The following is a 27,628-nucleotide window of genomic DNA, read 5'->3' on the forward strand; positions in this document are numbered from 1 at the left end:
CTTATGCCACTTCTGCTGTGTCCACTCCCCTGCAGCCTTTCACTATGAGCTACAAAATGCAGAGGCTCTCCTTAACATCTACACATTTATCAAATTATATTTACTATGTATTTCTGCATAGCTCAGTTTATCACCTTGTTTGGTCTTTAAGATTTAGACCATTTACTTTCAGCAGAGGCTAGCACACAGAAAAGACAGGAGGACTTAATTATATGTGCAAATACATAAGCATAAGCAAAATCAATTACTGCACAGGTGCTGATTTTTCTAAGATACTTAGGAGTATATATGGCTCCATGGGTGACATCCAAATTAAGGCCAGGAAGGAAAAAGATAAAGAGTATTTCTGCTACTGATGTCTTACTGTATTGTTATATTGGAACAAGAGGGTGATTTTGTATGTATATATATATACACACACACAAAAGGACTGTATTGCACAGCTGATTCTGATTAACTTTCTTAATTTAGTACTATGGCTGGATTGAGATCTGAAAGCTCTTGAAAAAATTCAAGAAGCATCTCAAGAAGCATCATCACATGAGACACAGAATTGCAAAACTCCAGAGATTTTGAGGAATTGGGTTGGCGTTTGTTAGATGATACCTGTGCTGCCTTTTCAGCTTTTCAAATGCTGGGGAAATGCTACTCCTGACTCACTGGTAAACGCAATGACATTTTAAGCAACTACAGAAATAATCATTTTCCTCCAAGATCTTTCATTCTGCTTTGAAATAACCTTTTTTTTTTGTTTCCCCTCCTTTCCTTTCTTTGAAAGCTGGTAACAATCCCTGATTATATACACTACAATCTTTCTGTCTCTTGAGCTTTTCAACTGTGAGTAGTTGCTGAAGAGTGACTCTGCAGATGACTCCGAGATTCAAAGCCAGCTTTGCTGGAAAAAGCCCAACAGCTTTACAGAGCTGACTTGTGGATGCTGCCATGAATGCAGCATTGGAATGATAACTAAAAATAAGCTGTTCCTTAGCATAGATGCACAATGTTAAAAATAAATCGCTTCAGACTTAAAACAATTTGTATGTTATTTTCCCACATGAATGTGTGCCATTTTTGTCACATAGATGCTTTTTTTATGCTTGCGTTGCCCCAGTAAAAGGTCTTAGGCATAGAAATATGCATATTTTAATACTCTGCAGCACAAAATATGCACTTGTTAGGGAAACATGCACAAAAACCCGCTCCTTACAAAATAATGGAAATCCTTAAAGAAATTACACTTACTAAATGGTCAGAAAAACCCTTTTCAGTTTGAAATTTCAGATGTAAAATATACACTGCATCAAGTGTGCATGTATTGAGTTTGCCCTGAAAATCATTACCAGCAAATCTCTCTCCCCATGCAGCCCCTTGCTGTTGTGTAATTTTGATTAAGATAACGTGAGTCTCGGCTCCTCTGCTCTTCCCAGAGGCTTCTGTTTTAAATGCTGGATCTGCATTTTGGTCCCCCCCTGCCCACCCACATGGAAGAAGGAAAGGCTGTCACTTAACACAGAGAACATCTGATCATTGGGACTTCTCTTAATACCAAGCAATATTATTTAGAGTTTCTTTTCTAAAATACCTCCATGATTTTTCACTGTGATATTGAACCAAAAGGATATGAGATGATGTTGCATTTAAAACAAACAAACAACTCTGTTTCAACTCAATGTCCTGGTGTAGGTCAACTTTTATTTCATACTGTTTTTCTTTTTATTTTGACCCAATCACATTGAGTTTAGTTCTTGTCCTTGTGCTGTTTTTACGTTAGTACGTTGCATCATTACCCCGCCAGCAGACATGCCAGAGCAACCCTATGCACTTAAAATTTCCTATAAGGAACAGATTCAGAAGATGGTGTCGAATTTTACCTCTGTCCCTGCCCCAAATTTTAAATAAAATTAATTTCTGGGAGGATGAAGTCAGCCCATTACCAACACTGCTTCAGGATCAGAATTTCTGATCATTTAAGAGCAGAATCGCTAGACAAAATGTCAGGCAGCTGTCCCCCTAAAGCTGAGTTTTACAGACACAGGCTGGCAATGGGAGCAGCAGGGATGCTGGAGCTGTTTGGTGAACCCCCCGAAAGGAATTCCCTTCTTCTGGCAGGGTGTCAGGGAAGGTAGAAGGACTTGGGTGAACACTCCTACTTCCTGGCGCTGGGTACAGTTGTGCTGAAAGGACACCTCCTAATAGGCTTTCGTTAATTTTTTACCCTGATATTTTACAGCCTCATGAGGCAGGAACTGAGAGGACGTGTTAAAAGGACAAATACTCAAAACATGGTTGTATTTAAATCAATGATTAAATTATTCATACAATTAAGAAAGGGCCCGTCAGTTCCACAAATAACTAGGGATCTTTCACAAAGTTACGGGACAGCAAAGAACACAAACAACCCCACCCATCTTGATTGTGCTACATGTAAAATGAGTTCTCTTTAGGACCTGCAAATTTCAGCTTTTGCTTAAATTTTAAGGGCTTTTTAGGGAGGCACAAGAGTTTGTATGCTGCTTTGCACTTAAGAAACATGTATGGCTCCTTACTTGCAAATGTGCCTGGCTGTGATGCAAAATTACAGCAACCATGCGAACAAGTAGCTACAAAACAACGTCAATGTGCAGGCCATGGGGAAAATCTGAGCTGGAAAAATATAAAAAACAATACCAGCAATACTGTGTCCAAAATGTAGACAAGCACGTGGGTGATTAATACTGGAGAATCCAGGATAACGCCTATTCAAATAAAGCATGCTAAAAACCAAGACATTAAACTTCAGTGAGTAAGTTCTAACAACTGAATGGTGTGTTGTCTTTGAACGGTTTGTTTTGTTTTGGTTTTCTCACTATGCTGGTACAGCTGTTCATAGGAAAAAGTAACATACCGTGGCTACTTATTTAAACGTCCTGAAATGTAGGCAGAGATCCTGTGAGACTTGTAGGCAGAAGCTAGAGATGCAAACTTGTCCTCAAACCAGAGGTGGTGGCAGAGCAAAGGAACTGTTCACCACCCCTGACGGATGGCTTGCAAAGGAGCTGGTGGGGACGTTTGGGCACAGATGTTTGAAAAATAACTCCTTGTTGTTCCCATGACCCTGTATAAAGAGCATTCACACAAACCCAGTATTGTTCAGGGATTGCCGCTGTCGGTCATTCTCCTGTTCAAAGGTTGTCAGTCATACAAGGAGGGGGAAGCCGCTTGACAGATAAGGTGGGTGACAAAGAATAAACAGCCTCAGCAGACCACCACCCCCCAGGCGGCCAGGACTCTGCCCAAATCACTCGTGACTCCCCCCCGCAACAATCACTTACAAACCCAATCACTGCACTTGCAAACCCACCCCGTTTTCCTTAAGTGCTTGGAAAACACAAATGAGAGATAACCCCAGGGATTAAAACACCCGCCCCTTGCAAGCTAGTATAGAACATGAAATCATTCAGCTATCTCTAAATACCTGGACAGCATTTAATTAAAACCTGTAATGGGAAGAATTTCTAGCGCTGTGGGCTTCAGCGGCAGCACAGGATGTCTGGTGTCTGGTCTGTGAGGTGACAGTGAGCTTTAACCTTACTAAAGTATTTTTTTCAACCACATGGAGAAGAGTGGTGGGGGAAGAGTCATTGGGAACAGCATGTGATGAGCACGAGTCCAGGGGCTCCTCTTGTGCCAGAGCTGGGGAGCTCTGACAGGCAGCCGGACCCGGAGCACACAGGGGCACAAGCACCCTTGCTGCTCAGGGGTGGCGATTTCTGACCCCCACCCCACAGCTCAGCTGCAATAAAATCTGTGGTGGAAGAGATGTTGTTGCACATTCAATGCCTGCTTAAATCTGCAGTCACCACTACCTTCTCTAATAACCTTGTTGTTGCAAGTGATGAGTTTCTCAACTCTGAACTGCAAACCGAGTGCTGCAGAAGCCGCTGGGTGCCCAAAAATGACTTGACTTGGTGTCTCCTGTGGTTTTCCACACTGAGCAGGAGCACATGGTGACTTTTGGGGAGCCGTGCCACACCTGGGTTTGCAGTGAGCACTTTTTCTCACCCAGATCAACCCTCAGGTTCACTGTGATTTTGTGCAAATCACACAAGCAGGAGGTGAAACTGCCAAGCATTTTGGTTCTGCAAGGTGGGTGGTGGCCACAAGAGTTCTCCTTCCAGCAGGGATGGGACAGGGAGCTTGACAGTTGCAGAGAAGGTACCTGGTGGGGGGGTATGGACATTTTGTTTTCCCTGTTAAAGGCGTCCTCCTCCTCCTTTCCTGCTCCCTTGCTGCTCGGTCCCTGTGATAGCCAGTCAGGAGCAAGGCAAGGCGTAGCCTGGCTGACCCAGCTCCACACCAAACATGTCCACTTATGTCCCCAGCACGTCCCCTTTAGGTGCTATCAATCAAACTGCCTAGTGCAAAGCTCCAAACCAGTAAGGCCCAGTTAGACCCTGAGAGCCCTCTACAGCCTCAGGAAAAGTCCATACTGGGGGTCCCAGCCCACGACCTAACCTAAGGCCATCGGTGGGACGGCCATGTGGAGATGGACAGTGCGGCCACCCGGGTGCCCTTATTCCCCAAGCCCAGCTTTGAGCTGCAGCGGTTTTCCAGATGTGCTGAGTTGCCAGATCTCTGGCCAAGGCTCACCAAAGCCCAGGGCAGGGTAAGCCCTGGGTCAGCCCAAATTGACAGGGACCCTTGTTTCATCCTGAAAAGCATATTTGCATGTTTCTTCCAACTTTTCTCTAACCTGTCACCTGAATCTCATCAGCTCAATCTTCTTTTGCAGCCAGCCAGCATCAGACAGAGCACTAGAGAGGAATATGCAAAGGAGCCAGGGGCACATTTAACGTTTCCAGGTATACCTAGGGCCAAGGGAACTGAAGAGAGAGGCTCATCTGGCCCAAGTAACACCAGCTAACACATGAGAAAAGTATATGCATGCTTGTCAGTAAAGTTTTCAAAAGTTTATTGGTAAAATTGATTTTATGCAATGCCTTGAAGGATCGCAGTTAACACTTAACTTCTCAGCCTGATGAAGCTGTGTTTTTTATTACAGTCTTCCTGTACATATATATGTGTGTGTATGTATTTATATGTGCCAAAGCATTCAGAAGATGCAGTTCTGCCATATACTATTTGGGGTATTCCTGCTGAACTGGGACAGACAATGGGGCAGCCCTGGGTGACTGCTTCATCGAGGTGGCTGTGAGGGATCGACCCTGGACTGCCAACATCTTTTACATGAGTCTTCAAGGCTTTGCTCAGGAGGAGGGAGGCATGAGGGGTTTGCCTCCATGTGTTAACACACGTATTCCTCCAAGCTCAAAAAAAGCCTGGAGACCGGGATGTCAGTCAGTCTTCTGATTTCGGTCCCACCACTCTGAATTTGATGGAATTACAGGAAGCGAAAACCTGGATCCTAGGAGGAAGTTTATCCAACAAGTTGACTTAAGGCTGTGCTGCCAATATACTACATAAACATAAACACATAGAAAAGCACAAATCATCTTACAAATAAATAAATAACTGTGTTTGTTCGAGTTAGGTGCTAGCAACAATCTAAGCTCTCATAGCCCACACCATGGAACAAACCTTACAACGAAGAAAGCTCACCCCCTATAGACACTTTGCCCTGGCGTATAAATGACATACAATGCAGCACCGCTCCAGTGCTCTGTGGCATGGCCATGTTCATTGCCGAGTCCTCTAGGACAGTGTGAAGCATTTAACACTTTTCAGCAAGGATGCCCCAAGGTACAGAAAGCCTTCTGCTGCCAGCAGGGCTCCCCTGTCCCCCTGCCCTCAGCCGGCAGAGGGGAGAGGTTCACTCCTGGCTCTCTCTGCCAGTGCACTGCAGCTGGCCCCCCTCAGTGGGACAGGTGCAAATCTGGGTGCCCCGGGTGGTGACGGTGCCAGCAGGCACTGCCATCTCCTCCTCATCATAGCAGACGCAGCGGGGGCAGCCGTCGGCCACAGGGCTGCCCACAGCCTTGCAGGTGGGGGGTACAGGGGAGCACTGAGGGGCACAGCTGATATCCCCACTGGGGCCGCAGGTGCAGAGCTTGCGGGCAAAGTCGATGTAGAAGGAGCGGCCGGCAGGAACGCGGCCGCTGGTGAAGCCTTGCATCTCGCAGTCGCTCTCCAGGTAGGGGGGACAGGTGCAGGGTGGGGGACAGGGTGGGCAGCAGCCCCCAGCAGCTGCAGTGGTCGGCCCCTCCAGGTCCTTCTCAGGGCATGGGGTGCAGGCGCTGGGGTCGCATGTGGGTTTTGGGGCAGCGCCGCAGAGCAGGAGGCAGGCGAGCGACAGGCGAAATGCACCAACGAGAGCCATGCTTCTGGGGAGAGAAAGGGGAGATAGGTGCAGGTATCGTGTCAGGAGTCGGTGTGCTGAGCCCCCAAGGTCTGAACCCCCCAGGTTTAAAGTGAGCAAGATGCAGCTGCCTCTACCCAATGTGCCCATTAGCCATAGTTTTGATCATCAGCAGCTTGCTGGAACCGGGGTGGTTCACCTTAAAACACAAAGTCCAGTGCCCAGAAGTTCGTCAGAGCTCAACCAAGAACTCCTTCACCTATCAGCTCTTCAAGCCTCTGCAATGTGGGGTAGCAAAGTGCCACCTTATGGCATGCACCAAGCATTGGCACAGCTACCTCAGTCAGAGGGTGGCAATTGCTTGCCTCCATATTGACAGTGATAATTTACATTTAAGTGACTAATTGTTCCTGGGAGGCATTCAGGCTTGGGCACATGAAGAGGTCAAAGAAGCACTTCGAGGACCTCGTCCTGGTGCCACTGCTGAAATCTGGACCCTGCTTCCCCATGGAGGGGGGTCTGGGTGTCAGCTCCCTCACGCTGTGCCACTTGCCACCTGGCAGCTCCCTGCCTGCCTTCTCCAGCCACCTCCCACCCTCCTTTCCCCACGGAGTCACCCAGTCCTTGTTTCAACCCATGAAGCCTCCACTTCATCAGGGAGATGTTTCAGATGTCAGGCAATCATGTCTGACTCTGCTCTTCGCCTTTGACAGTTTTTTGACCCGTCTATTTTCAACCAGAGTACTGATCCCCTCCCCGTGCCTGCTCCCTCTCCCTCCTCCTCGTCCTGGACTTGCACCTCCTAGGATGCACAGCACTGCCCGGCAACTCATGCTGTCTCCCTTCTTTATTTTAAGGCTGAGGATTATTTTTTTTTTCTGGACTTGCAGCTTTTCAGGACACTGCATTTATTTAAGTGCGGCTTTCAGATCCCTCTCTGCTACCTGAGTGACCTTATGTCCTGCTGTGTTAAATACATTTGCTTCCCTCCTGCGCTAGGTCCTTCCAGGCTGAGTCCCTTTTCCAGCTGCCCAAATACCACCTTTGATTACAATTACAATTATCTTTGTGATGTGTATTTGATGGCACAAATTTCCTACTTTTGCAGACATGCAACCACTTGCAAAAACAAAAAAAAATCCAAATTGCATAACTATGGAAAAAACTTGAAAGCCTGAACTCTTGTCCAACTTCAACTTGGAAAAAAGAGAGATCACACCAAATAATTATCTTTAAAGTCTTCCTGTTTTTAGAGCAAACTCTTGCTAGTTTAACTTATTGGTAACTGCCCTTCATCCTTGCTATAAGTTACTGTCTGCCCCTTCGTTTCATTCACACATTTTAAACTACTGGTTACTTTATCATTGTTGCCAGAAAAGCGATCACTGTACCGAGAAGCACAGACTCCAGACCTGCTCCCCATGGAAAGGCTGCTGCTCGGCAAGGATCAGCCTTCCCCAGCCCCATGCCTCAGGCTGCTCCCGGCTTCAGCCACCCGGTTCCCCTGGGCTTCACTCACGCACTGAGCAGGACACCATTCTCAGATACCATTAAGTCAAAGGCTTTGCACACCCTGCAGTCTCAATTACCTCTGAAAACTCCCACCCCACCTAGCAATGAAATTGGGCTTCTGCAACGCAGCCGATTTCCAGCAAAACCACAACATTGAATTTATCATTGAGCAGCTGCAGCGGGAACAGCCTCCTTGTTCCAGCCAGGCCACTTTTTCTGGTGAAAATGTTCATCCTCCCCGTAAGTTTTGGAGCACCAGGCTGAGGCTGGCCAAGGTGCTCCCCTCCCAACTATGGCCACGGTGCGTGTTACCTGCAGGGTGTCCGGGCCAGGCGGGACAGATGCTGGAGTGCGCTGTGGGACCCTGCGCGAGGCCTCCGGTCTTGGCCCTGTAGCCTGCCCGGGAACTCTATTTATGTGCCACTGGCCGTGGCTCCATGATGAAACACTGGTGGGGGAGGAGGAGAAGCCTCCGTTAGGCAAAACGTGGCTGGGCAGGGCCAGCAAGATGCTTATCTTGCTTGTGATGTTGATTTAGTCTGACCGCAGACTAATCCGGCGTCTCCCAGCCCTCCACAGGTCGTCTGCAGGTCTGTCCTCTCTCCCCACGCCTCCCTTTGCAGACTTCAGCCAGGCTTTCTGAAGCATCAGCATTCCCCTGCATTTTGCACGCTACCAGAGGCACGGATGCTGGTGTCCAGAGGTAAAGCAAAACGATTTAAAAGCTTGAGACAACACTGGTGGAGGGCAGTCAGCTACAGGGTGATGCATCCCACAATGGTCCTCCACAGGCACCTGAGATGGGCATGGATCTTCTTGGGCCACCCATTTTATCTCTGTCTCTACACACCTTAAGCCCTGCACAGCTGATTTCCTCTGGATAAAGCTGTGGGAAGCCAAGACCATTCATCCAGTGGAGGACGTTGGCATGGTTTTCATGTGTGGGCATGACCCACATGCCCTGACTGGCCAGGCAGCCCAAGCTACCCTGGGGCCATTTGTTCCTTCTGATGTTGCCCAGAGAGGTGGTAGGTGCCCCATCCCTGGAAACATTCAAGGTCAGGCTGGACAGGGCTCTGAGCAACCTGATCTCCCACCTCTCTGGCCAACCTGTGCCAGTGTTTCACCAACCTCACTGTAGAAAATATTTCTTCCTCAAATCTAGCCTGAATCTATCCTCCTATAGTTTAAAACCATTGTGCCTTGTCTTATAGTAACAGGGCCTGTTAAAAAGTCTGTCCCAATCTTTCTCATAGGCTCCTTTTAAGTACTGAAAGGCCAGAATAAGATCTCCCTGGATCCTTCTCTTCTCCAGGCTCAACAGCCCCAACTCTCTCAGCCTGTCCTCACAGCAGAGCTGTTCCAGCCCTGTGATCACTTTTGTGGCCTCTTCTGGCCCCTCCAACAGGTTCATGTCTTTCTGTACTGAGGGCTCCAGAGCTGGACACAATTCTCCAGACGGGGTCTCACCAGAGCAGAGGGGCAGAACGCGAAGCTGGGTTCAGCCCAGGTGGAGCAATCCTGAAACACGTGGAGCTTGTGCCCAACTTTATTAATTCCCACAACTCACAGTTAACATACAGAAGCCGTTGTAAATATCCATGGTTACTATTCAGCAGTCACCTCACCTCCACTGAAGCGGAGCTCTCTGTCCCATAGCCTGCCCACAGCTGGCAGCCACTGCCCCATGGCACTGCTGCTGCTGCTGCTGCTGCTGGGAGCACTGGGGTTCAGGCTAAACCACAGGGGACATAAGAACTACAAAGATGTCCAGGGTGACAGAAGTCTGGGCCATTGTTCCACGTCATTAGTTTGTCCTCTGCGTCTTCAGCTGGTTGTTGTTTCAAAACTGCTGCATTTTGCAGGCTCAGGTGAGCACACAGCCCCACACGCTGCATGCTCAATGTGCCGGGCAGCAGCTGGCTCTGGAAGCAAACGTCCAGTTCAAATGCATCACATATTTTATTTGTTTCTGTTCAAACTCACAGTAATTGTACATCTTTTGCATAAACATGCAACTTCTGAGAGGACAGCCCATTAGCATGGATTGTCCCCTGCAGCCTTGGTACTGCTAGACCAAAAGGAGGGCTGTCATAAGCCCTTGTTCGCACATACATGTATGCAGCAGCATCCCGGAGCTCTCATTCCTGCTACAAAGCTCTTGGGTGCAACCCAGGGACCCTAGAGATTCCCTGAACCCCCGGGAGAGACCTGCCCAGCATGCAGGGACTTGTTTCCATGTGCACTTAGAGGGGTTTGTTTTGGGACAGGGTGTCAGCAGTCTCCAGGCACAGACAGGTCACTCCCTTGAAGGTGCCTGTGTCTCTGGAGCAGCTCAAGGAGTGGTCTCATACCTGCTCTTAGAACCCATGAGCTGCCTTTGGGTCAAGAGCCATTCCACTGGGGTACTTGCAGAAGAGGTGGGGGAGCTGGGGCTTGGAGGGGAGGGTCCCAATCCCCAGTGAAGAGGAGGCCCCTGCAAAGAGAGGTGTGTCCCTTGCTGTGGGGTGGAGGCAAATCTCCCCTCCTCTTACAACCAGGTCTACCACAGAGGAGAGCACAGATATTAGGAAAAAATTCTTCATGGAAAGGGTTGTCAGGCATTGGAACAGGCTGCCCAGGGAGGTGGTTGACTCACCATCTCTGGATGTGTTCAAAAGACACACAGATGAGATTCAGGCACATGGTTTAATGGCAGTGTTAACATTTGACTCGATGATCTTGAAGGTCTTTTCCAATCTAAATGATTCTATATTCGAGTTAGGGGCATCAGGAAGGGTCTGGCATGTCCCAGGCTTCAAAGTGGTCCAGATTCAGACTTAGTTCTGGGCTTCATGGCGTTACGGGGCACTTAAAGACTTATTCATGTGAGTTTGGAATATGTTCATGGACAAATGTCCTTCAACTTGGATCAGAGTTGCTAAAATAAATACAATACAATGAGGTCAAACTAATCAGTTTCTACTTTTTCTGGACAAATATGGTTATTACTCAAGTGAAAACTCACAGAAGATCTGCTATAGTTTGTGTCACTCAGGAAACAGAAGACAGTAGAGACACTCTTCCTAAATATAAATACTTCAGGATTCTATTATTTAATAGAAGTCTCAAACAAGCTAGATTAGATTGAAAGTATGGAGTAGGCACTTAGCAGCAATCCAAGATCAGAACTGGTTGTTGTCCCCTTAGGGCAGTTCCCGAGATATATGGAAAGACTGCAAACTTCTTAGCGTCTTTTGAGAACAATTCCCCCAAACCAGGTTTCATTGGTGCTTAGTTTGGTATCACAGCCCTCCTTTTGTATTTGCTTTCATTTGTGTTTTTTGCACCCATGGCAAATGGCTCTTCTGACCTTCATTATCAGTTCTTGGAACATAACACTCAGACAGCAACCTTAAGATCAGCTTCTCCTTTGCCTCTGCCCCTTGATAACGAGCTCTCAGGATGCATGTTCATGAGATAACTGTTACAGGACACAGGGATGCAGCTGTATCCCCTCTCTCAGATACTGTAGCATGAGAATGAGTCATCTTGAATGGGCTCTGTTCACTGCCACGTCCTGTGGGACAGTGTACGAGACAACCAGTGTCACCAGCTCCCCCAGATGTGAGGAAAGAGCTTTCCAAATGCCAGTTGCTGCTACAGGAGTGACCATTCCCTACCTGCCCAGCACCTCATCCCCTCTGCCTCTCACAGCCCTTGATTGTCACTTCTCATCCCTCCTGTCCAGCTCCCCACCTTTTCCATACTGAGGTGCCACATCCCACTGGTTTCCCCCTCCTCATCACTCCTCTGGGGCCCTCCATGGCCCTCAAACAGAACTGTGGGGGAAAGGAGAAGGAGGGTCTCCCAGGGGTGCCTGCAGCCCTCCTCATGGGGGTTGGAGAGGGGCAGGAGAGTGCAGCCATGACATGGCTTGCCCCAGCCCTGGTTCTCTGGTGGTGGAGATGGGGTCCAGCCCCAGTGGGACCAAGGTGATTCACAGCAGCTGCAACACTAGCAATGCATCAGTACCTACTGCTGGAAAACACACCAAAACCCCCCACCTGCTGAAATCTGGGTGATAACAACCATAGAATCATAGAGAGGTTTGGGTTGGAAGGGACCTTCAAAGGCCATCTAGTCCAACCCCCCTGCCATGAGCGGGGACATCTTCAACTAGATCAGGTTGCTCAGAGCCCCGTCCAGCCTGGCCTGAAATGTCTCCAGGGATGGGGCATCTGCCACCTCTCTGGGCAAACTGTGACAGTGTTTCGCCACACTCACTGTAAAAAATTTCTTCCCCGTTTCTGACCTGAATCTCCCCTCCTTTAGTTTAACATGATTCCCCTTGTCCTATCGCAACAGGCCCTGCTAAAAAGTCTGTCCCCATCTTTCTTCTAAGTCCCTTTTAAGTAAAGTACAATCGTCCCTTTCCCATCCCCACCCTCCCCCTTTGTTACCTCTCCCGCACTGGGACTTCCATGTAACAACACACGGCAATTTCTTTAGTTATCTTCTCTTTAGTGACATTCTGGGTGGCATTTAGCGGACAAATAGGTATTACATTACAATTTTCACCTAGTCATTTTGAGAAACAATTGGCTGCATGAGACCAGCAAGCACCCTCAGCTGGGTGTCTCAGGGTTGGGGTGGCATAGCTGGCCCTGCCAGAGGAACAGAGCAGGGTGCAGCCAAGATGCTCTGCTACTCCTCCTCATTTCGGCTGATGAAGGTGAGGAGGTCCATCGCTGTGACCACACCAAACACCATCTGCTTCGTGAAGGAACTGCCATTTCCATTGACTGTGAACACAGGAAATACCAGTTTAGTGAAACAAAAACAAATAAAAAACAACCACCAACCAACCAAAAACAAACAAAAAACCCAAAACCAAACCAAAACCAAAACGAAACAAAAAACCACATCAAAACAAGCAAACAAGCACCCTTCTCACCCCCAGCTTTGCAGAGGCTGCTATTCATTTATTAAAATAAAATATTAATGGACACAGCAGCTGTCTTTGCTCTGCCTCAACAGAAATGACTGATGCAGCCTCAGCTGGGTTACTGGGATCATGTCAGGGAGGTTTTCTCTGCAAATAATGAACCCGTTACCAGAACAGGAAACTTAATTTCCCAGTTGTTATTACTAAACTTCTGTTCCAGTCCTGTTTCTATCACCACAAAACCTTTCAGGTCAAGCTAATGACACTACTTAAGAGCAGCAGGGACACACTTTTGTCTCTGTTCTCATAATGTCTTACACTTCCATTAATAAAACAGCACTGCAGCAATTGCTTTAACTATCTGATAAATGTTTTCTTAAATAAAAACTAAACTAGCCACCAGAGTCCAAACAAAAGATAAAATGCAAGCTCTGAAGGCCTGGGAAGAAAGTAATAAATAAAGGGTTAACCATGACAGCATTAAAACAGCAGCTCTGGAAAAGAAAACAGGTGTTGTTTGAAAACCAGAGCAAGAGGCACTGCATACAGCTGGCTGATATTTTTTGGTGGGTATCATTTAATTTGCAGATACCACTTAATTTTTATAAAAATGTGATACAAAATAGATTTTTGTTATTATATGTCATCATAGCTGAGAGAGGAAATTCTGCCTACTGTTATTTTTGGTGGGAGAATTCGAAATGCGCATGAAAGGCAGTTTTGAATTACTGACTTTTGTTTGCAACATTTTGTGGGAACATGGCTGGACTTGCAAGCCAGCATTAGAGGTGATGGGGCTTTGTGGCAGCAGACCATGGAGGTACAAGCAGAGGGGCTGGGATGTTTGTGCACAATGGGTTTCGAGGTCCTGAGTTCAGCAAACAGCCCTTTGCTGGGAGTCGATACAGTGCAGCATCACATGCTGAGCACCACAGGAATGCTTTGCATGTTCAATGTGTGTGTAATCCCATAAAATCAGTATAACCACACCCTTCGGCTCTAATTTAGAAGACTAAATATGGGTCATCTGACTGCTGTTTGATGTTGCTAACACTTTAAACAACGCAACTCCCTCGAGATAAGGCCAAATTTGTACTTTTAGAAGTTTTACGTTATAATTGTACTGGAAAGTTGTGTTAGGTCAGATTTGCAGAACAGCATCTGTCACCACACCTGTTTCGGTCAGAAGAGCAACAAGGTGTGACCCCTGCTGCTATGGATGTGTCAGCAACCTAATGTGGTCCTACACAGTACATGACTCTAGTGGGTCAATTTGCTTCACCAAGGAGAGGGTGGCTGTACAGTGTTTTGAGAATAAACCAAAGTTCCTGGTACAGCTGCTTTATAGGACTAATCTAATGGTGCTTCTGAATTGGCAGAGCACCCCTGTGCCCAGCCGTGATCTGGGTACGGCTTATACACAGATGTCCCAGGCCATACATATGAGTGTGTACTGTGGCTCCTGACTCACATGCCCCACCACAGGGGCTGCCCACAGTACCACGCAGTTATCTTCAGCTTTCTCGACTCACCCTGGAACTCCAGGGTAGGTATCTGATATCACCCAGCACGCAAGGCCCCTCAGCATAACAATTTACCAAGACCCCCTGAGACACACAGGCATGAGGACATCTCTTGGCTACATGTCCAGGAGTAGCAAGAACAGTGGTGCTGAGAGAAGATGGCACAGCCTCTGGTCATGGACAGCAGAAGGTCTTTAAGCGGTAGGATGCAGGCTGTGTAGTTTTTGCCCTTACACCTACATGTCTGAATTCCATCTAAGATTTATCTAATATACCAGTGAGCTCTTTTCGACCTTGCCATTGGGATACTAAATCTGTGGAGATCCCTCATGTCCCCCATGTTTCCTCTCTTGCCCACAACCAGCAAGGTCAAAAGACTAAACAAATACTAGAGTCCGGAACCTACATCTGTACAGTAAAGGCATTGTGCTCCAAGCTGCTGCCTGCAGTCCACCACAGCTGTCAGAGGGGGGCACTAAATGAGATCCACGAATAAATACCGTTTCAACCTCCAAAGTGGGTTTCCATGGAAAACTGTGAGAAGAGAAGAGGGTATGGAGCTGCTGGGTGCTTCAGCATCACCCCTGCATGGGGGGACAATGTAGGTCCCAGGATCTAAGTGCTCCTGCAGGACACACATCCTGCAGTGTGCTGGTCCCAGGCTCCTGTGCTTAAGATTGCACCCTCTCTCCTCAACCCTGTGGTGTCAGGGAAGGAAATGGGCAAATAGTTGGCAGTTCCAGGGCTTTGCAGAGCCACAGGGCAGAAATCCTTCCTGCAAAGGCTCAGGGGCTGCATGTGTGGAGGAGCTGCGCAAGCTCAGCTTGAGAATTGCCCTCTCCCCTCTCAAGCATTGTGCAAAGCCTGTACAGTGCTTCTGCAGATACATACACTGCATTTGCTCATATACAACAATAGCAAAATGGTCGTTTTCCAGGATGCAGGAAAGCTTCCCAAGGTTGTCCTCCAGGCCAATCTAAAAAGGACAAAAAAAGCCATTCTACATTTCACTTCACATTTAAAGGACAGCATCAGGGATCCTGACTCCTGTCTCTGTCTGTAGCCCTGAATGTGCATGGTGGCAGCCAGCTGGACCAGGATCAGACACACCTCACCCACCCACACTGTTCTGGAGAGATGGGAGGAGATGCAGGCAACTTGCAAACCTGCCTTTTCTGTAGCTGAATTACAGCGCTGTTTCCTCCCAGCCCAAAGGGCCTTCACGGACCAGCATGGGGTAATGGCTCCCGCTCCCCTAAAAGACCATCCATTTACCTCACTCCATCTCAGATGGCTGATGGCCATCTGACCAGGCATCGCTCCCCTGCACACCCACAGGACCTGCCCTGTGTCACGTCAGAGCCTGGGCATCTTGCCCCAGCTCTGCCGAGCCCTGGGAATGTCTGGGCTGTGCTTTCAGAGGAGGACGATCCCTGGCTGGATGAAATCCTCTGGCAATGTCAGAAAGAGGGTGGACATTCACATGTTTTGCCCCTGGTGTGAAAGCTTCCATGTCTGAACGCCACAGGCTCATTAGCACTTTTGCAGGTTCCCGTCCTTACTCTCATCTCCATGACATCCCCATTGCCTTCCCCACCTCTCTCTACCTTCACTTTTCTGTCTTTTCTCCTAGCTCCTCTCACACCTCAGGGTGGTGGTGCAGCTCTTCCCCTTTCTCTGTCCCCAAAAAGCAGTTGACACCAGTTACAGCCTTAGTGGTACCTTTGAGAACTGGTCATAGATGACCTTCGTAACGGGGTCTGAGAACTGTGCGTTTCCACTCAGCACCGAGGTGAGGGTGTTGCTCAGAGTCACCATTCCCAAAATAAGTCTGCAAGGGAACAGGGAGTTTTCCAAAAGGTCAGACCTGAGGTAAGGCACACATTTAATGTAGGGGCTGAACTGCTCCCCTTGAAGTCAGTGACTAAATTGCTGCTGCCATCAGATTTTTGCTCATCTGAGCAGGACAAGATCCTTGTCCTCACCAAGCTGTTGGTTTAACAGCAGTTAAAGTCTTCTATTTCAGTTCAAGACTCAGCAGCTGCAAGAAGTAAAGCCTGTGGGCTCTCCAGTTGCTTATCTGAGTGGGTTTCCCACCCAGCCCTTACCTCTCCTCTGGCCTCCCCTTGCCTGTGCACTGATCCAACATCTGCTGAATCCAGCAGGTACTGGATTTCGTGTTGACCTTAACTAGCTCACTTATAGGGAGCTTTCTTGATGAATCTTCACAAGGAGGCAGATAATATTTTAAAAATACGCATCACAAAATCCAACACAAGAGCCCCGTCACTGGATAAGTAAATGCAGCTTTCTCTTTAGCTTCATCATGGCTGCTCTTCCCGTGGGAATGGCCATCTCAGTAATGAGTAAAAATAGTTACCCTGATTCAGCAACAACAGGAGCTTGGTCATATTCCTTCTCCTGGAGGATCTCAATTGCCTTTTGACAGCTGACTTCTGGGAGGAGAATGAGAGGGGCTGAGAGATTCAGTTTCTGCACCTTGATGTTCCACCACCTGTTGGAAGACAAATGGCAGTACCAAGCTGTTACCCTCTGCTGCGCAGCTGTGAGCCTTGTTCAGGGAGGCAAGGCCAGTAGAGGTGAGACCACCCATGCAGAGATACTCTGTCTGCCTGCAAAGCTCACCCCACTTCTGTCCCCAAAAGCAGTAACGCTACAATTCCACCATGACCAGGTCTTGTTGAAGCCAAGCTTTCCCCACACCCAGTGTTCCTACAACTTCAGAGTCAGAGGCACGGCTGAGGCGAGCAGTCAGCAAGTTGCTGAGCTGTCCTGAATCCAAGGAAGCTACTGAGGCCTTCACTTCAAACTCATGAGTGGAGGAGGCCTGTCAGTTTCATTTCTTTAGTTTGCATCCTTGGTCCTCAAAATGCAGCGTTTGCAGGAGAAAGCCTGGCAGAGATGTTAATGTGACTTACGAGGGACAAGCCATGCTGCTTTGCTGGGGACCACAAGCAGCTCCCAACTCAGCTCAGACATTCACCTTTGCAGGAAAGGCCAGGCAATGATAGAGGCCGGAAGGGCCAATAGCAATTCTAACTAGGCATGAGAGGCCTTGGAAATGTATTAAGTTTTTAAGAAATATTTTTCAATAATCTTTGGTTATAGTAGTAACCCAAAGGAGCAGGTGACATCAATAAGGCCTGCTCTTCAATGTGGGACTAGATGCTTTCTAAACAACCAGCTTTTGCCCAGCCACATTTCAACTGGCACCAGCAGTTTGTCTGTGATTCCATGACTTGAGGGGACTCTTTCCCCATGGTGTGCTGAGTTGGTAATCTTTTCTGTCCCACAGCTCTGGAAAATGAAAATGAACTGCTCCCTGCCTGAAAAGACCTTGAGAGCTGTTTGAAAGAGTGCTTGCTACAGGAGGGACCCATCTCCCCTCTGGCCCGATGTTCCTTTGAACATCAGTTGTAGAGTAAAGAGAGAAGGTTTTGAATGGGGCTAAATGTCCACCACAGCTGTTCTGCTCGGCAGGGTTTAGGTGGCCTGGACAATGATTGCCACATGGGAGTAGTTCAGAAATTTCAGGACAGAAGCGGCTCCTTTACAGACTTTGACTGGAGAACTGGGATATCTGACTACTCAAAAGAAGGGAGCTGACATCACAGCCTCCCCAGAGGCATCCGGATTTCAGTGCATTTTTTCTAAATACTAAAAGATTACATTTTCCTTTGAAGATAATAATTTACAGACTCAGAAAGCTGATTCCTTTATCGCAGCTTATACCAAAGAATTTGTCTTACCAAGGCTTGTGCTCCCGGACCTCATTTAGGAAACCGTTTTCTGTCATCCACTTATCATTCAAAAATTTGGACCTAGAAATCACCAACAAAGAGCGAGTCTGTGAGCCTTCCAGAAGAAGTCGTGCTTTGTTTCATGCACTAGACCACAACACTGCCTCGGGGCTCCCATGATTTTTGCAGCTGGCTGCTCTTAGCGCCTTTTAAGGTCAACAGGAGCTGTAGGTGCTCAGTAACTCTTAGAAGCACGTCAGCTATTTATCTTCCTAACTTTAGGCATGCACGTTCAAAAACTATAGCTTGACTGATTCCTGCTCCGTGCAGTAAGTCAGTGACAAGAGGAAATAAAACCGAAGTCTCCCAACACCCCATTCCTGGTGCTTGCCATGGTAGTATGCTATTTCTCCCTGTTGTGCATTTTATTGTGGGTTGGTTGGTTTGTTTGTTTCCTGTGAGCTTCTCTAGGGAGACTCCCAGCTCTGGGCTCACTCCAGGTGCCATGCTATCAGAGCTAGAATCGTAGAATCATAGAATCATAGATTCATAGAATAGTCTGGGTTAGAAGGGACCTTCACAGTTCATCTAGTCCAACCCCCCTGCCATGAGCAGGGACATCTTCAACTAGATCAGGTTGCTCAGAGCCCCATCCAGCCTGGCCTGGAATGTCTCCAGGGATGGGGCATCTACCACCTCTCTGGGAAACCTGTGCCACAGTTTCACCACCCTCATTGTAAAAAATTTCTTCCTCATGTCTGGCCTGAATTATTGGGGTGGTTCTCCAGCAGCCCATACCACCTGGGCTCAGCAGTGCTAAGCTCATGTCACTGAGGGGCTCCACAGCCCCAGCCCAGGCCATATGCAGAAAGCGTGGGAGGCAGCTGTGGGAGCTCCCACCCCAACACTGGAAAGCAGGGGAGGAAGCCAGAAACTCACATGTAGTTCCTGACGGAGTCAGGCAGGATGACGACGCAGCGCTGACCTTCCTTCAGGTCCTTGGCAGCCCGCACAGCAACGGACATGGCACTACCCGAGCTGCCGCCTGGATGGGTACCGAGAGGAGAGAGATAAGAGCTGGGGCTGCCCAGGGAGCAGGGCCACAGTCCCAGTGTGAGGGGCACAGCACTGCCCCAGCTAATAGCGTGGTGGCAGCCAGGCAAAGCAGTAGTAGAGGTGACACCTTGTACACCAGAGCAGCTCAAGATGCGATGAGTGGGAGGACAATCGGCCCCACAGCCTTGTATGGTTTAGGGTTGGGAAGAGGCAAGGGACAGAAGGGATGTGTTCATATGGTGGCTCTTGGCCATGGGCTTTTGAGGCAGCATAAGAGTCACCTTATGAACTTCACGAACCACTTCTTGTGATGATTCTGTGGGCAGTCTAAGGGCTGAAAGATTCAATATGGGGGCATTCATACCACTGCTGCCCATGCCATAACCTTCATTTGGGTGAGGAGAAGACCATGCCAAATCTAGAGCTTCTTCCTGATATATTTGGCAATCAAAAATTGGCTTTAATGCATTGTAAAGACTGAAAAAACCATAAACGTTACATTCATGCTTGGAATACCAGGCCAACGTGATGAGAAGACTTAAACGCTCTCTGTGCCTGTGTGCACGCATGTGGTTTGCAGCACGTAGGGAAAGCAGGTCCCTGCTTTACGGAGGCAATTCTTCCACTGGTAGTTCGAGTACTGGAAGTCAAACACATTCCACTGTGTGCCAATTACACACTGCATTCAAGGCAGCACGTATTTTACAGCAGGCTAATTAGCACTGGGTCACATTTTGCAAACAAATGAGGAACAGCCCTGAAAAATGCAGTTCAGAGAACATGAAGCTATTCACAAATTATAGTTAAGTTCAGCAAGTGGTTTCTGTTGAAACACAATGACTCTGTGCCTGCTAGGTTAAATCAACATTTAAGTGTTTCATTATCAATGGCCTGAAGTTTTTCAAAACTCCGTGGATGTGAGCAGGCAGGACTTTTATCAGCTGTAACTACAAGCCTGCATATTGTCTGGTCCTGGAAGTAAATATATAGCTACCTGCTCAGTGGCAGGAAAAGTTGAAAAAAGGCTGATACTGTGTTGAGGCTCTTAGGGTACAGGCAGTGTCTCTCTGAGGGCACCTGTTCATTTTGGAAAGCCAGTGGGATCACTTACAGTTTGTTGGCACAGAAAGAAATACTCAGTAAGAACATCTTACACTTTCTTTACTTTCAAACTTTCCTGGACTTTCAATGACAGAGTACAGCCTTACAGAGCTCTTAGTGGAGCGACAGTTTTAGCCCACCTGTCCTGCCCCAAGTCCCATTAATCCTCTCTTCAGCCTGGGTAACACTACACCACACAGAGATGGGCCTGAAGATCCAGTTCCATGCGCAACAGTGCTTCAGTAAGAGGAGAATTACTGCTTCTATAATTATTGCGGCCCATGAGTCAGATCCCAGACCACGGACTCACTGCCACACGTCTGAAGTCTACAGCAACCTAGCTCAGGGTCTGGCCACTCAGACCTCTTAACCTACAGGAGAGAGCACCTACCCCAAAGCTGTTTGGTCCCAAAAGGATGGTGTTCATAAAGTTTGTTAAGAGAATCAATTATTGTTGTTGATGCTTACCACACAATAATCCCTCGTCTCTAATCAGCCTGCGAGACATGAGGAACGAGTCTCTGTCGTTGCATTTATACCACTGATCAACCACCTGAAGAGAAAGCAAGAAAGCTGGGTTTTGGCAGTGTTATTTCAGGCTGTGCCAACCCTCTGAGGCATGCCATGGTGTTGACACCTACAACATCTGGTAGCTTTGAGTTGCTTTCCACACTTGTTGAAAGCAAATGCATTTGTCAAGGCATCCTTGGTTCAGAGGGCGTGAAGTTGCTTGCAGGCACCTCTGCCAGCCTTTCCAGCCAGCACCCTTTCCTTGGAGAGCTGGGAATGTCAGACAGGCCCAGAGTTAGGATGCAGAAGAGGGAGTGGTGTGCATGATGTCCTGGGCTAGGCTACACTAATGGTCCAGATTTTACCAGGTAAAATCAGATCCAACTACAAAAAGAGTGTTGGGTCATTACATGTCACAGCTCTGAACCCATGCACCAATAGCAGAGATGTTGTTTACACAACATCAGAAAATAGAAAGAATCTGGGGTCTGTGGTTGTGGGGGACCTTTCTAAGAATGAGGCCAGGGAAGCACAGGCAGCTTGAGTAAGGGCTTTAAATCCCTGTGCCTGGTGGCAACTGATAGAATGAGAAGAAACTTGACAAGAAGCTGTACAACATTCACGATCTGTTGTCTTACATGGCTTAGATCTTGTCTTCCAGCCCATAAATCGTGCAGGGTTTCTGCTGTGTGCATGTGGTGCTTACGACAGCAAAGGCTCAGGAAGCACTAACGTGATGAAGAGCAGCCTCAGACTGACCTCTTCTATGTGATCATAACACGAGGCACGCTCTGAACATCGGTGAGGCTGAGCTGAAGTGGCTGATACTGTGGCATATTCCTCGTTTGCCACTGTGATTGACCTTTCCTCGTAGGTCAGTTATAATCAGATTTACTCAGAGAGATGCTTTAGGGCTGAGGCCTCAGTTCGCACACAACATCTTGCTCTGCACTGGGAAGGCACACAAGTAGCCTTAGGGATGAACCACGGCCAGGTCCCAGAGCTGGCTACCTCTGGACTTGGGATCAGCTTGGATGCAAAGCCAGAGATCAAATGGAGGCCTCTTATCACACAGCCACTTACTGATCTGTCAAGGACAGTAGGGATAAAGTCATGCCCAATGCCCTCCACCTCGATGTTTGTCGTGTTCGTCCTGTTCAACTCACTGGGCAGAGCAACGATGGAGCCATCAGGATCTACACCAATGATCTTCAAGGGAAGGAAGAGGACAGAAGAGGAATTCAGAAATTGTCAACCACACAGCTCAAAGGAAGACATTACTCATGCCCTTAACCACAATGTTTTCCTTCCCATTATGTTCATATTCCTATCCACTGGCAGTATGGAGACCTTCCAGGACAGAAGGGTCCTGTTCCCCACTGGCTTTTTAAGAACATCCTACGTAGAATTCAGCTGCTGTGGAAGTGACTGGCAGCTTAAGATATTATCACTCTCAAGGTGTTTCTTGTAACCTCTTTGGCAGAGCCAGCTGCTTCCAAAGCTCAACTCTTAGGATAGTGTGAGTGCTCCTTAATCTGCCCCAGTGCAAAGCCAGACAGCTAGCCCAGACCTGGGGGAACTCATGGCCACAAACATCCATTCTGCATATAAGTGTGCTGGCTGACAGTGGCACCTCCCTGGCTGCTTATAGCTCAGTATATGGGCTGAGGTTGCCTCCCTCAGCATTCGGCTTGCAAAGGGATGGTGACACTGCTCCACATGCAGCTTCAAGCAGTCAGTGAGGTTATCTCCTGCCCAGGTTCCGCTGTGGCTGGGTCTACACCACATCAATTTGCTTCTAGTGGGCCAGGGATTGCTCACAAGCCTCCAGTCTGCCTTGAAGCACAGGTTCTGCAGAATGAGCACCTATGACTGATGTCAACCAGACAGCACAGAGTCTTTTGCAGCGGCAGATGAGAAGCACATGCACAGTCTGTGCCTCTCACAGAGCTGCCAAAGCAGGAACTTTCAGCAGCCAGGTTAACCATGAGCAGAAGCAGTAATGCTGTCAGCTGGGCCAGCCACTTCTGCAGGGGACATCTGACTGTCCTGGAAAGGGCAGGGCACTGGGCAGGGTGAGATTAGTGATGGGGCTGTGGTGCCTTTGACTTCTAAGGCACTCAGGTGGATCTACGTCAAGATGAGCACAACATCAAATTGCTTCCAACAAAAACCAGGCTCGCTGTGAAAAAACACAAATAAGTGGAGACAACAAGTGCCAGTTCAGGTGAGCCATGGGGTTAGGCTTGATCAAAAGCACAGGCAGGAAAACCCGAGGGGGGCAGGACTCCTAGCGCGCAGCCCTGCCTCCCAGCTTACCTTGCACTCCGGGCACTTTTCCTTCAGCTTCCTGGCAACACCAGTGATGGTGCCTCCTGTGCCAGACCCAATCACCACCATGTGGACCTTGCCTGTAGGTTAGGAAAGAGAGAGGCATGCAGGGACTCAGCATGGCCTCCAGCACAGTCTTCCCTTTATTCAGGGCCCTGCACAGAGGCAGACCCTGTGCCCTGCAGCTGCTACAACGCTGTGTAGTCAGAAGTCATGCTGGTGGCCAAAGTGTGGTCCTGCTGAGAAGCTTAGATAAGTTTGCAGGATCTGAGCACAGCTAATATTGCCTCAGTACAGGGAGCCGAAGGTGACATCCAGATCTCTCACTGGTGTCCATGATTCCTGCATCTTTGGCATCTAGTGGCTTAAGTGGGAGGGAGGATCTCAGCACTTTCAAACCAAACCACGATGAAGCAAAGCATGCACGTGAGTAGCAGCACATGTCAATAACATGCACAAGTTTTCAGCTAGTGTTAGCATTCACAGTGGAAAGATGGCAGAGCTCTGCCATGGCACCTGTGTCAGTCAGATGTAGCCCCACTGGCATCAGTCATATTATCCTGAATTAGGACTGGTAGGAGCAGAATCAGAGTCAGGCCTTCAGAGCCTTATGCTCCAGCTACATTGGGAAAAGGGAACTTGTAATTCAATGCTGGCAGCCAGTAGGAACAAATCCAAATATTGTAGTGGAGGGAAGGCTGAGGCTTTCTTGTTCCTGTTGCTACCCAGCTGCTTTACTGTTACAATAACTGCTCTCCAGCTACAGCCCTTGAGTCCTGTTCACATTTTGCAGTCCTCCCAGTACTGTCAATAAATTTCACTTCTATCTGCACAGACATGGACTGGGATAGTCCTTTAGACTCCTCTAGCTGCCACATCAAATGTTATTAGTCTGTGAAGTTTCAGTCTATTTTGATTTGCAAATGAGTGTGCTGGATCAGATGCAGCCTGTCATGCCCTGATGGACTTATATTCCCCAGTGAGGCCTCTTGGGCCATTTTGTGTTCTCAGCTAACAGGTCACAGAGATGTTGTAGCCTCTGAGAAATGAGTTCTTCCTCCTTGGGTACAGCCTGAATTTGTTAAGCCTCTGGTCTCCTCCTTCAGGCTTTTGAAATGGGGGGCTGTAGCAGGGAAGTCTTGCAGGCTCAGGTAGATCTGGAGTGGATTGTGTGAAGCTGCCACAGTCCACGTATCAGTATTATCAAGGGTGCCTTCAACTACAGAGACCCTTTTGGCCATTTCTAGACATTTAGAACAATAAATGATGTAAACCAAGTCTCTCGGAGAGGGCTATAGCCCTCTGCACATCCTCAGCATATAGAAACAGCAGTGCAGACAGTACCTTCGCACTGCTCCAGGATCTCCTCAGCTGTGGTGTCGTAATGAGCCAGGGGGTTGCTTGGATTTCGGTACTGTTTATTACAACAGAGAACAGCGTGAGTTACTGTCTGAAGCACAGGTCAGATACCAAACTAGCAATAGCTCCTGATAAGCTTTACCCAAAGCATGCAAACAACCCCCCCTCTCCTTGGCAAGAGGTAGACTGTGACCTGGCCAGGCCAGGTCACAAGTATTCCTCCCAGTTGTCACTTTGGGACAGGTTTCTAAGGATTTGTCCACATTGGAAGACTAAGTGTGCCCAAAACCACTCACTCTTTGGCAGTTGGTGACTATTAGTTAGGGAGTGGTGGGGCTGTCCCATATGCCACATTGCCAGGCTTTGTGAGATTTGGTGGTTTTGTTAAAGCCCTAGCTGCTGGAGGCAAGAGAGCTCCTCGGTATTTTATCTGTTGCTTAGGTAGAAGTATTTTAGCTTTTTCTGTTGCCCTGAAAAAGTTGAAAACACAGTCCCACAATACTCCTAAAAGCTCAGGAAAAAAAAAAATCCCTCCTAAAAAAACATTAGAAAACTTCTTTCAAGTATCATATATATATATACACAATTTTGAGAACTGTTTTGTCATTTAGGGGCATTTGTGGCTGGGAACTGTGGGCCAGAGTAGCTGCCCTGCATGTACAGAGGGATTTACTAGGGTACAGCACAGGTACAGCACTGAAATGTGTGCACCCCATGTTCATACTCATAGAGCAGGCTGCTTCTGAAAAACATATTCAGATATTGAGCTCCCTTTTTCTTTAAAGGAGTGAACTTCCCTGATTTTTCTGCACTGTGGAGGCTCCCTACAGCAGGGTCAGACCGGAGGGAGAAGTGCCCTCCTGTAAGGTCCCAGTGCTGCAGGAACTGCTGGTGTGAATCACTGGTGCTTGCACTTTAGAGCATGAGGCTCATTTTTCAAGCAGAACAGAGACTGCTAGCCAGGCATAAAAAGTAGGGGGTTTTTTTAGGTCAAAGTTAAATCTGAAGCATTTTGAGGAGCCTTTGAAGTGTGCAAGAAAACCCAGCCTCACCCACATCCAGGCTTTGGCAGAAGTATTACAAGTTTGGAAGTGTCCCTTATTTTGTTTCTGTCACATTGTGCTTTACAGAGGAGCGATTCAGTTTCAAATACCATAAAACACTGATGAAATCTGCCTCTGTTGCTGGTTCAAATCAAGCCCCCAAACACAAGCACACTTGGAGCACACACTATAAACTGTGTTTGGAAAGAGAGTCAGTGAAGGAATGGTTTTTACCTGGTCCAGGATGTGAGAGTTTGGGATTTCACTTTTCAACTTCCAGGCAACACGAATGTTAGACTCTGGGGCATCAAAGCGTGCACATGGGGTCCTCACAATCTGAACACCCAGAGCCTTCAGAATATCGATCTTTGGGAGGGAAGAGAGTAGATGTTAACGCGAGTGATCCCACATACCGCTGGTAATCTGAACCTGCAGACTCATGGCAGCCTCAGATGCCAGAAGAGCTTTGCACATGGGAGACATTTAGCATTTGGAGACACAATGTCCGATTCTCAGTTATACTATCTCTGACATCCTCCTGGCACCCAGGACCTTCTGCCTGAAACCGGCACAGGGATTCAAGCCTGGCCTTGTGCCCTGTCCTACTTGGGGGGCAGGAGGGGGGCACAGCAGAGATAGGTAACACTGTGGTGCTCCTTGGTGCCTGGGGAAAGGGGCAGAGGGAACCAGATAAGGGAGCAGCATCTCCTGTGTGGTGTGGTCTGAGCCCCTGCATGCAAAGAGGTCTTAAAGCTTTATTTGCCCCAGCTGTCTTTGTCCCTTCTCTTCTCTTGCAAAGAATGGGGAAGGAGCAACTACAAATCAGCCCAAGGGTATTAATTCACAGAGACATGTGGCTGTCGGGAGAAGAGGTGATCAAAAGAGAAGGGTGGGTGAGTGTCAGGGCACCGGGAGGTGAAGCCTATGGCAGCTGGAGGTGGCACCTGATCCAGACTGAGCTTAAGTGAGATTTAGGTTGAAATGAGGGTAGTGATTTGGAAAAGGGCTCAGCTTTTAGCCAAGTCAGGGTCCGGGTCTGCCTTCACTGGCATTCGTTCAGCTGAGCAGTTGCCAGACTTTTGGCTCCCTGATGCAAAGATTTCTGCCATCTCCAGGGCAGCAGTTTGACCTGATCATCAGCTCTCATGCAAATAATTTAACTGCCATCCAAGAAAGCAGGCTCAGATAAACAAAGGTGTCTCCAGGTTAAAGAAAACTGTAGAGACACAGAGAGACCAAATGACACATCAGACATCAGAGGGGGAGTTAGCAGGACTGCCAGCCGAGTCCCAGCGCCCTGCCTCCCTCTCCTGTGCTCCATTCAGCCCTTGTCCTTGCAGACAGCAAATATTGCTGTATTTCTCTGCAGCCACACACCATGTTTGGCTAATGTGTAACCCCAACTGTACTGCTGACACTAGATGATCAGCCAGGCCATCACAGCATGGGTTTTTTTTCACCTAGATGAAATCTTCTGAATAACTACAAAGCTATGTCAGTGTGTGCACTAAGGCTTGTTACCCTTTAAAAGAGAGGGCATTCTATCTCTAGAAAGGGAGAGGCAGAGACAGACAGGGAAGATGTTCCCCAGCTGCGGGGTAATACCATACAGAGCTCTGACCTTTTCCATGCTGATTTTCTTCGGCAAGACAATGATGCAGCGGTAACCTTTCACTGCAGCCACCAGTGCCAGCCCGATTCCTGGTTGGTGGGGAGGAAAGGGAATTGGTCAACAACAGTATTTGACAAAGCTGACTGATGTATATTGCTTCCTATAGTACTCTCTTATGGTGAGCATAAGCTATTAATGTTCACAAATGACCCACAGGTGAGGGCATCCTCTGTGAGCCTCTTGGAATGTGCTAGGAGTGCCAGGGAGAACAGAAGGATGTGCTATCAGAAAAGCCAAGCTGCAGCATCCCTCTTGCTTGCAAGAGTCTATTAGCATGGCACAGAGCAAACAGCAAGGCTGGACACCACTTTCCTTCTCTCACCGAGGCTCAGGCCTCCTTCTTTGTTTTCCGAAACACAAGAGAGAGATTTTGCCTTCAGGAGTGCCTTCCCCTCCCCCTCAAATGCTCTCAGTTGGGAGGGGACACATGGAGCTGCACATGTCACCATGTGGCAAGCAGGCAACGGGGACCTCTGCTCCAATTTCACTGGGAGTGATGGATGGAGACAGCTGCTTCCCAGCCAGAGGGGGAAAACAA

General features: G+C 48.2%; 2 protein-coding genes across 3 annotated transcripts in view; both read right to left on the reverse strand.

The window, feature by feature from the left end:
- Positions 1 to 4,934: 4,934 nt before the first annotated feature.
- LOC136105545 (fibulin-2-like) lies at positions 4,935 to 8,301 on the reverse strand. Of its 2 annotated transcripts, none has more exons than XM_065845182.2 (2): positions 8,120 to 8,301; positions 4,935 to 6,317 (listed from the first exon to the last, which is right to left on the reverse strand). In XM_065845182.2, exon 2 carries the CDS (start codon positions 6,314 to 6,316, stop codon positions 5,810 to 5,812), a length of 507 nt encoding a protein of 168 aa, XP_065701254.1. In that variant the 5' UTR covers position 6,317; positions 8,120 to 8,301; the 3' UTR covers positions 4,935 to 5,809. The 2 variants fall into 2 exon arrangements, with proteins under 2 accessions (XP_065701254.1, XP_065701253.1); XM_065845181.2 differs by having other exon boundaries at positions 4,935 to 6,320; positions 8,120 to 8,288.
- A 4,024-nt stretch (positions 8,302 to 12,325) lies between these two features.
- Positions 12,326 to 27,628, reverse strand: part of LOC136105127 (cystathionine beta-synthase-like) — a 28,221-nt gene continuing 12,918 nt past the window's right edge. Inside the window, exons 7-18 of the mRNA XM_071812814.1 lie at positions 27,040 to 27,119; positions 25,653 to 25,784; positions 24,361 to 24,430; positions 23,005 to 23,096; positions 21,769 to 21,894; positions 20,644 to 20,728; positions 18,958 to 19,063; positions 18,028 to 18,099; positions 16,638 to 16,772; positions 15,980 to 16,088; positions 15,149 to 15,233; positions 12,326 to 12,591 (exon numbers count right to left, since the gene is read on the reverse strand). Of these exons, the coding sequence (XP_071668915.1) occupies positions 12,494 to 12,591; positions 15,149 to 15,233; positions 15,980 to 16,088; positions 16,638 to 16,772; positions 18,028 to 18,099; positions 18,958 to 19,063; positions 20,644 to 20,728; positions 21,769 to 21,894; positions 23,005 to 23,096; positions 24,361 to 24,430; positions 25,653 to 25,784; positions 27,040 to 27,119 (1,190 nt within the window). The 3' untranslated portion in view covers positions 12,326 to 12,493. The remainder of the gene's footprint in view (positions 12,592 to 15,148; positions 15,234 to 15,979; positions 16,089 to 16,637; positions 16,773 to 18,027; positions 18,100 to 18,957; positions 19,064 to 20,643; positions 20,729 to 21,768; positions 21,895 to 23,004; positions 23,097 to 24,360; positions 24,431 to 25,652; positions 25,785 to 27,039; positions 27,120 to 27,628) is intronic.

This window comes from Patagioenas fasciata, chromosome 1 (assembly GCF_037038585.1).
Source record: "Patagioenas fasciata isolate bPatFas1 chromosome 1, bPatFas1.hap1, whole genome shotgun sequence".
Taxonomy (NCBI): Eukaryota; Metazoa; Chordata; class Aves; order Columbiformes; family Columbidae; genus Patagioenas; species Patagioenas fasciata.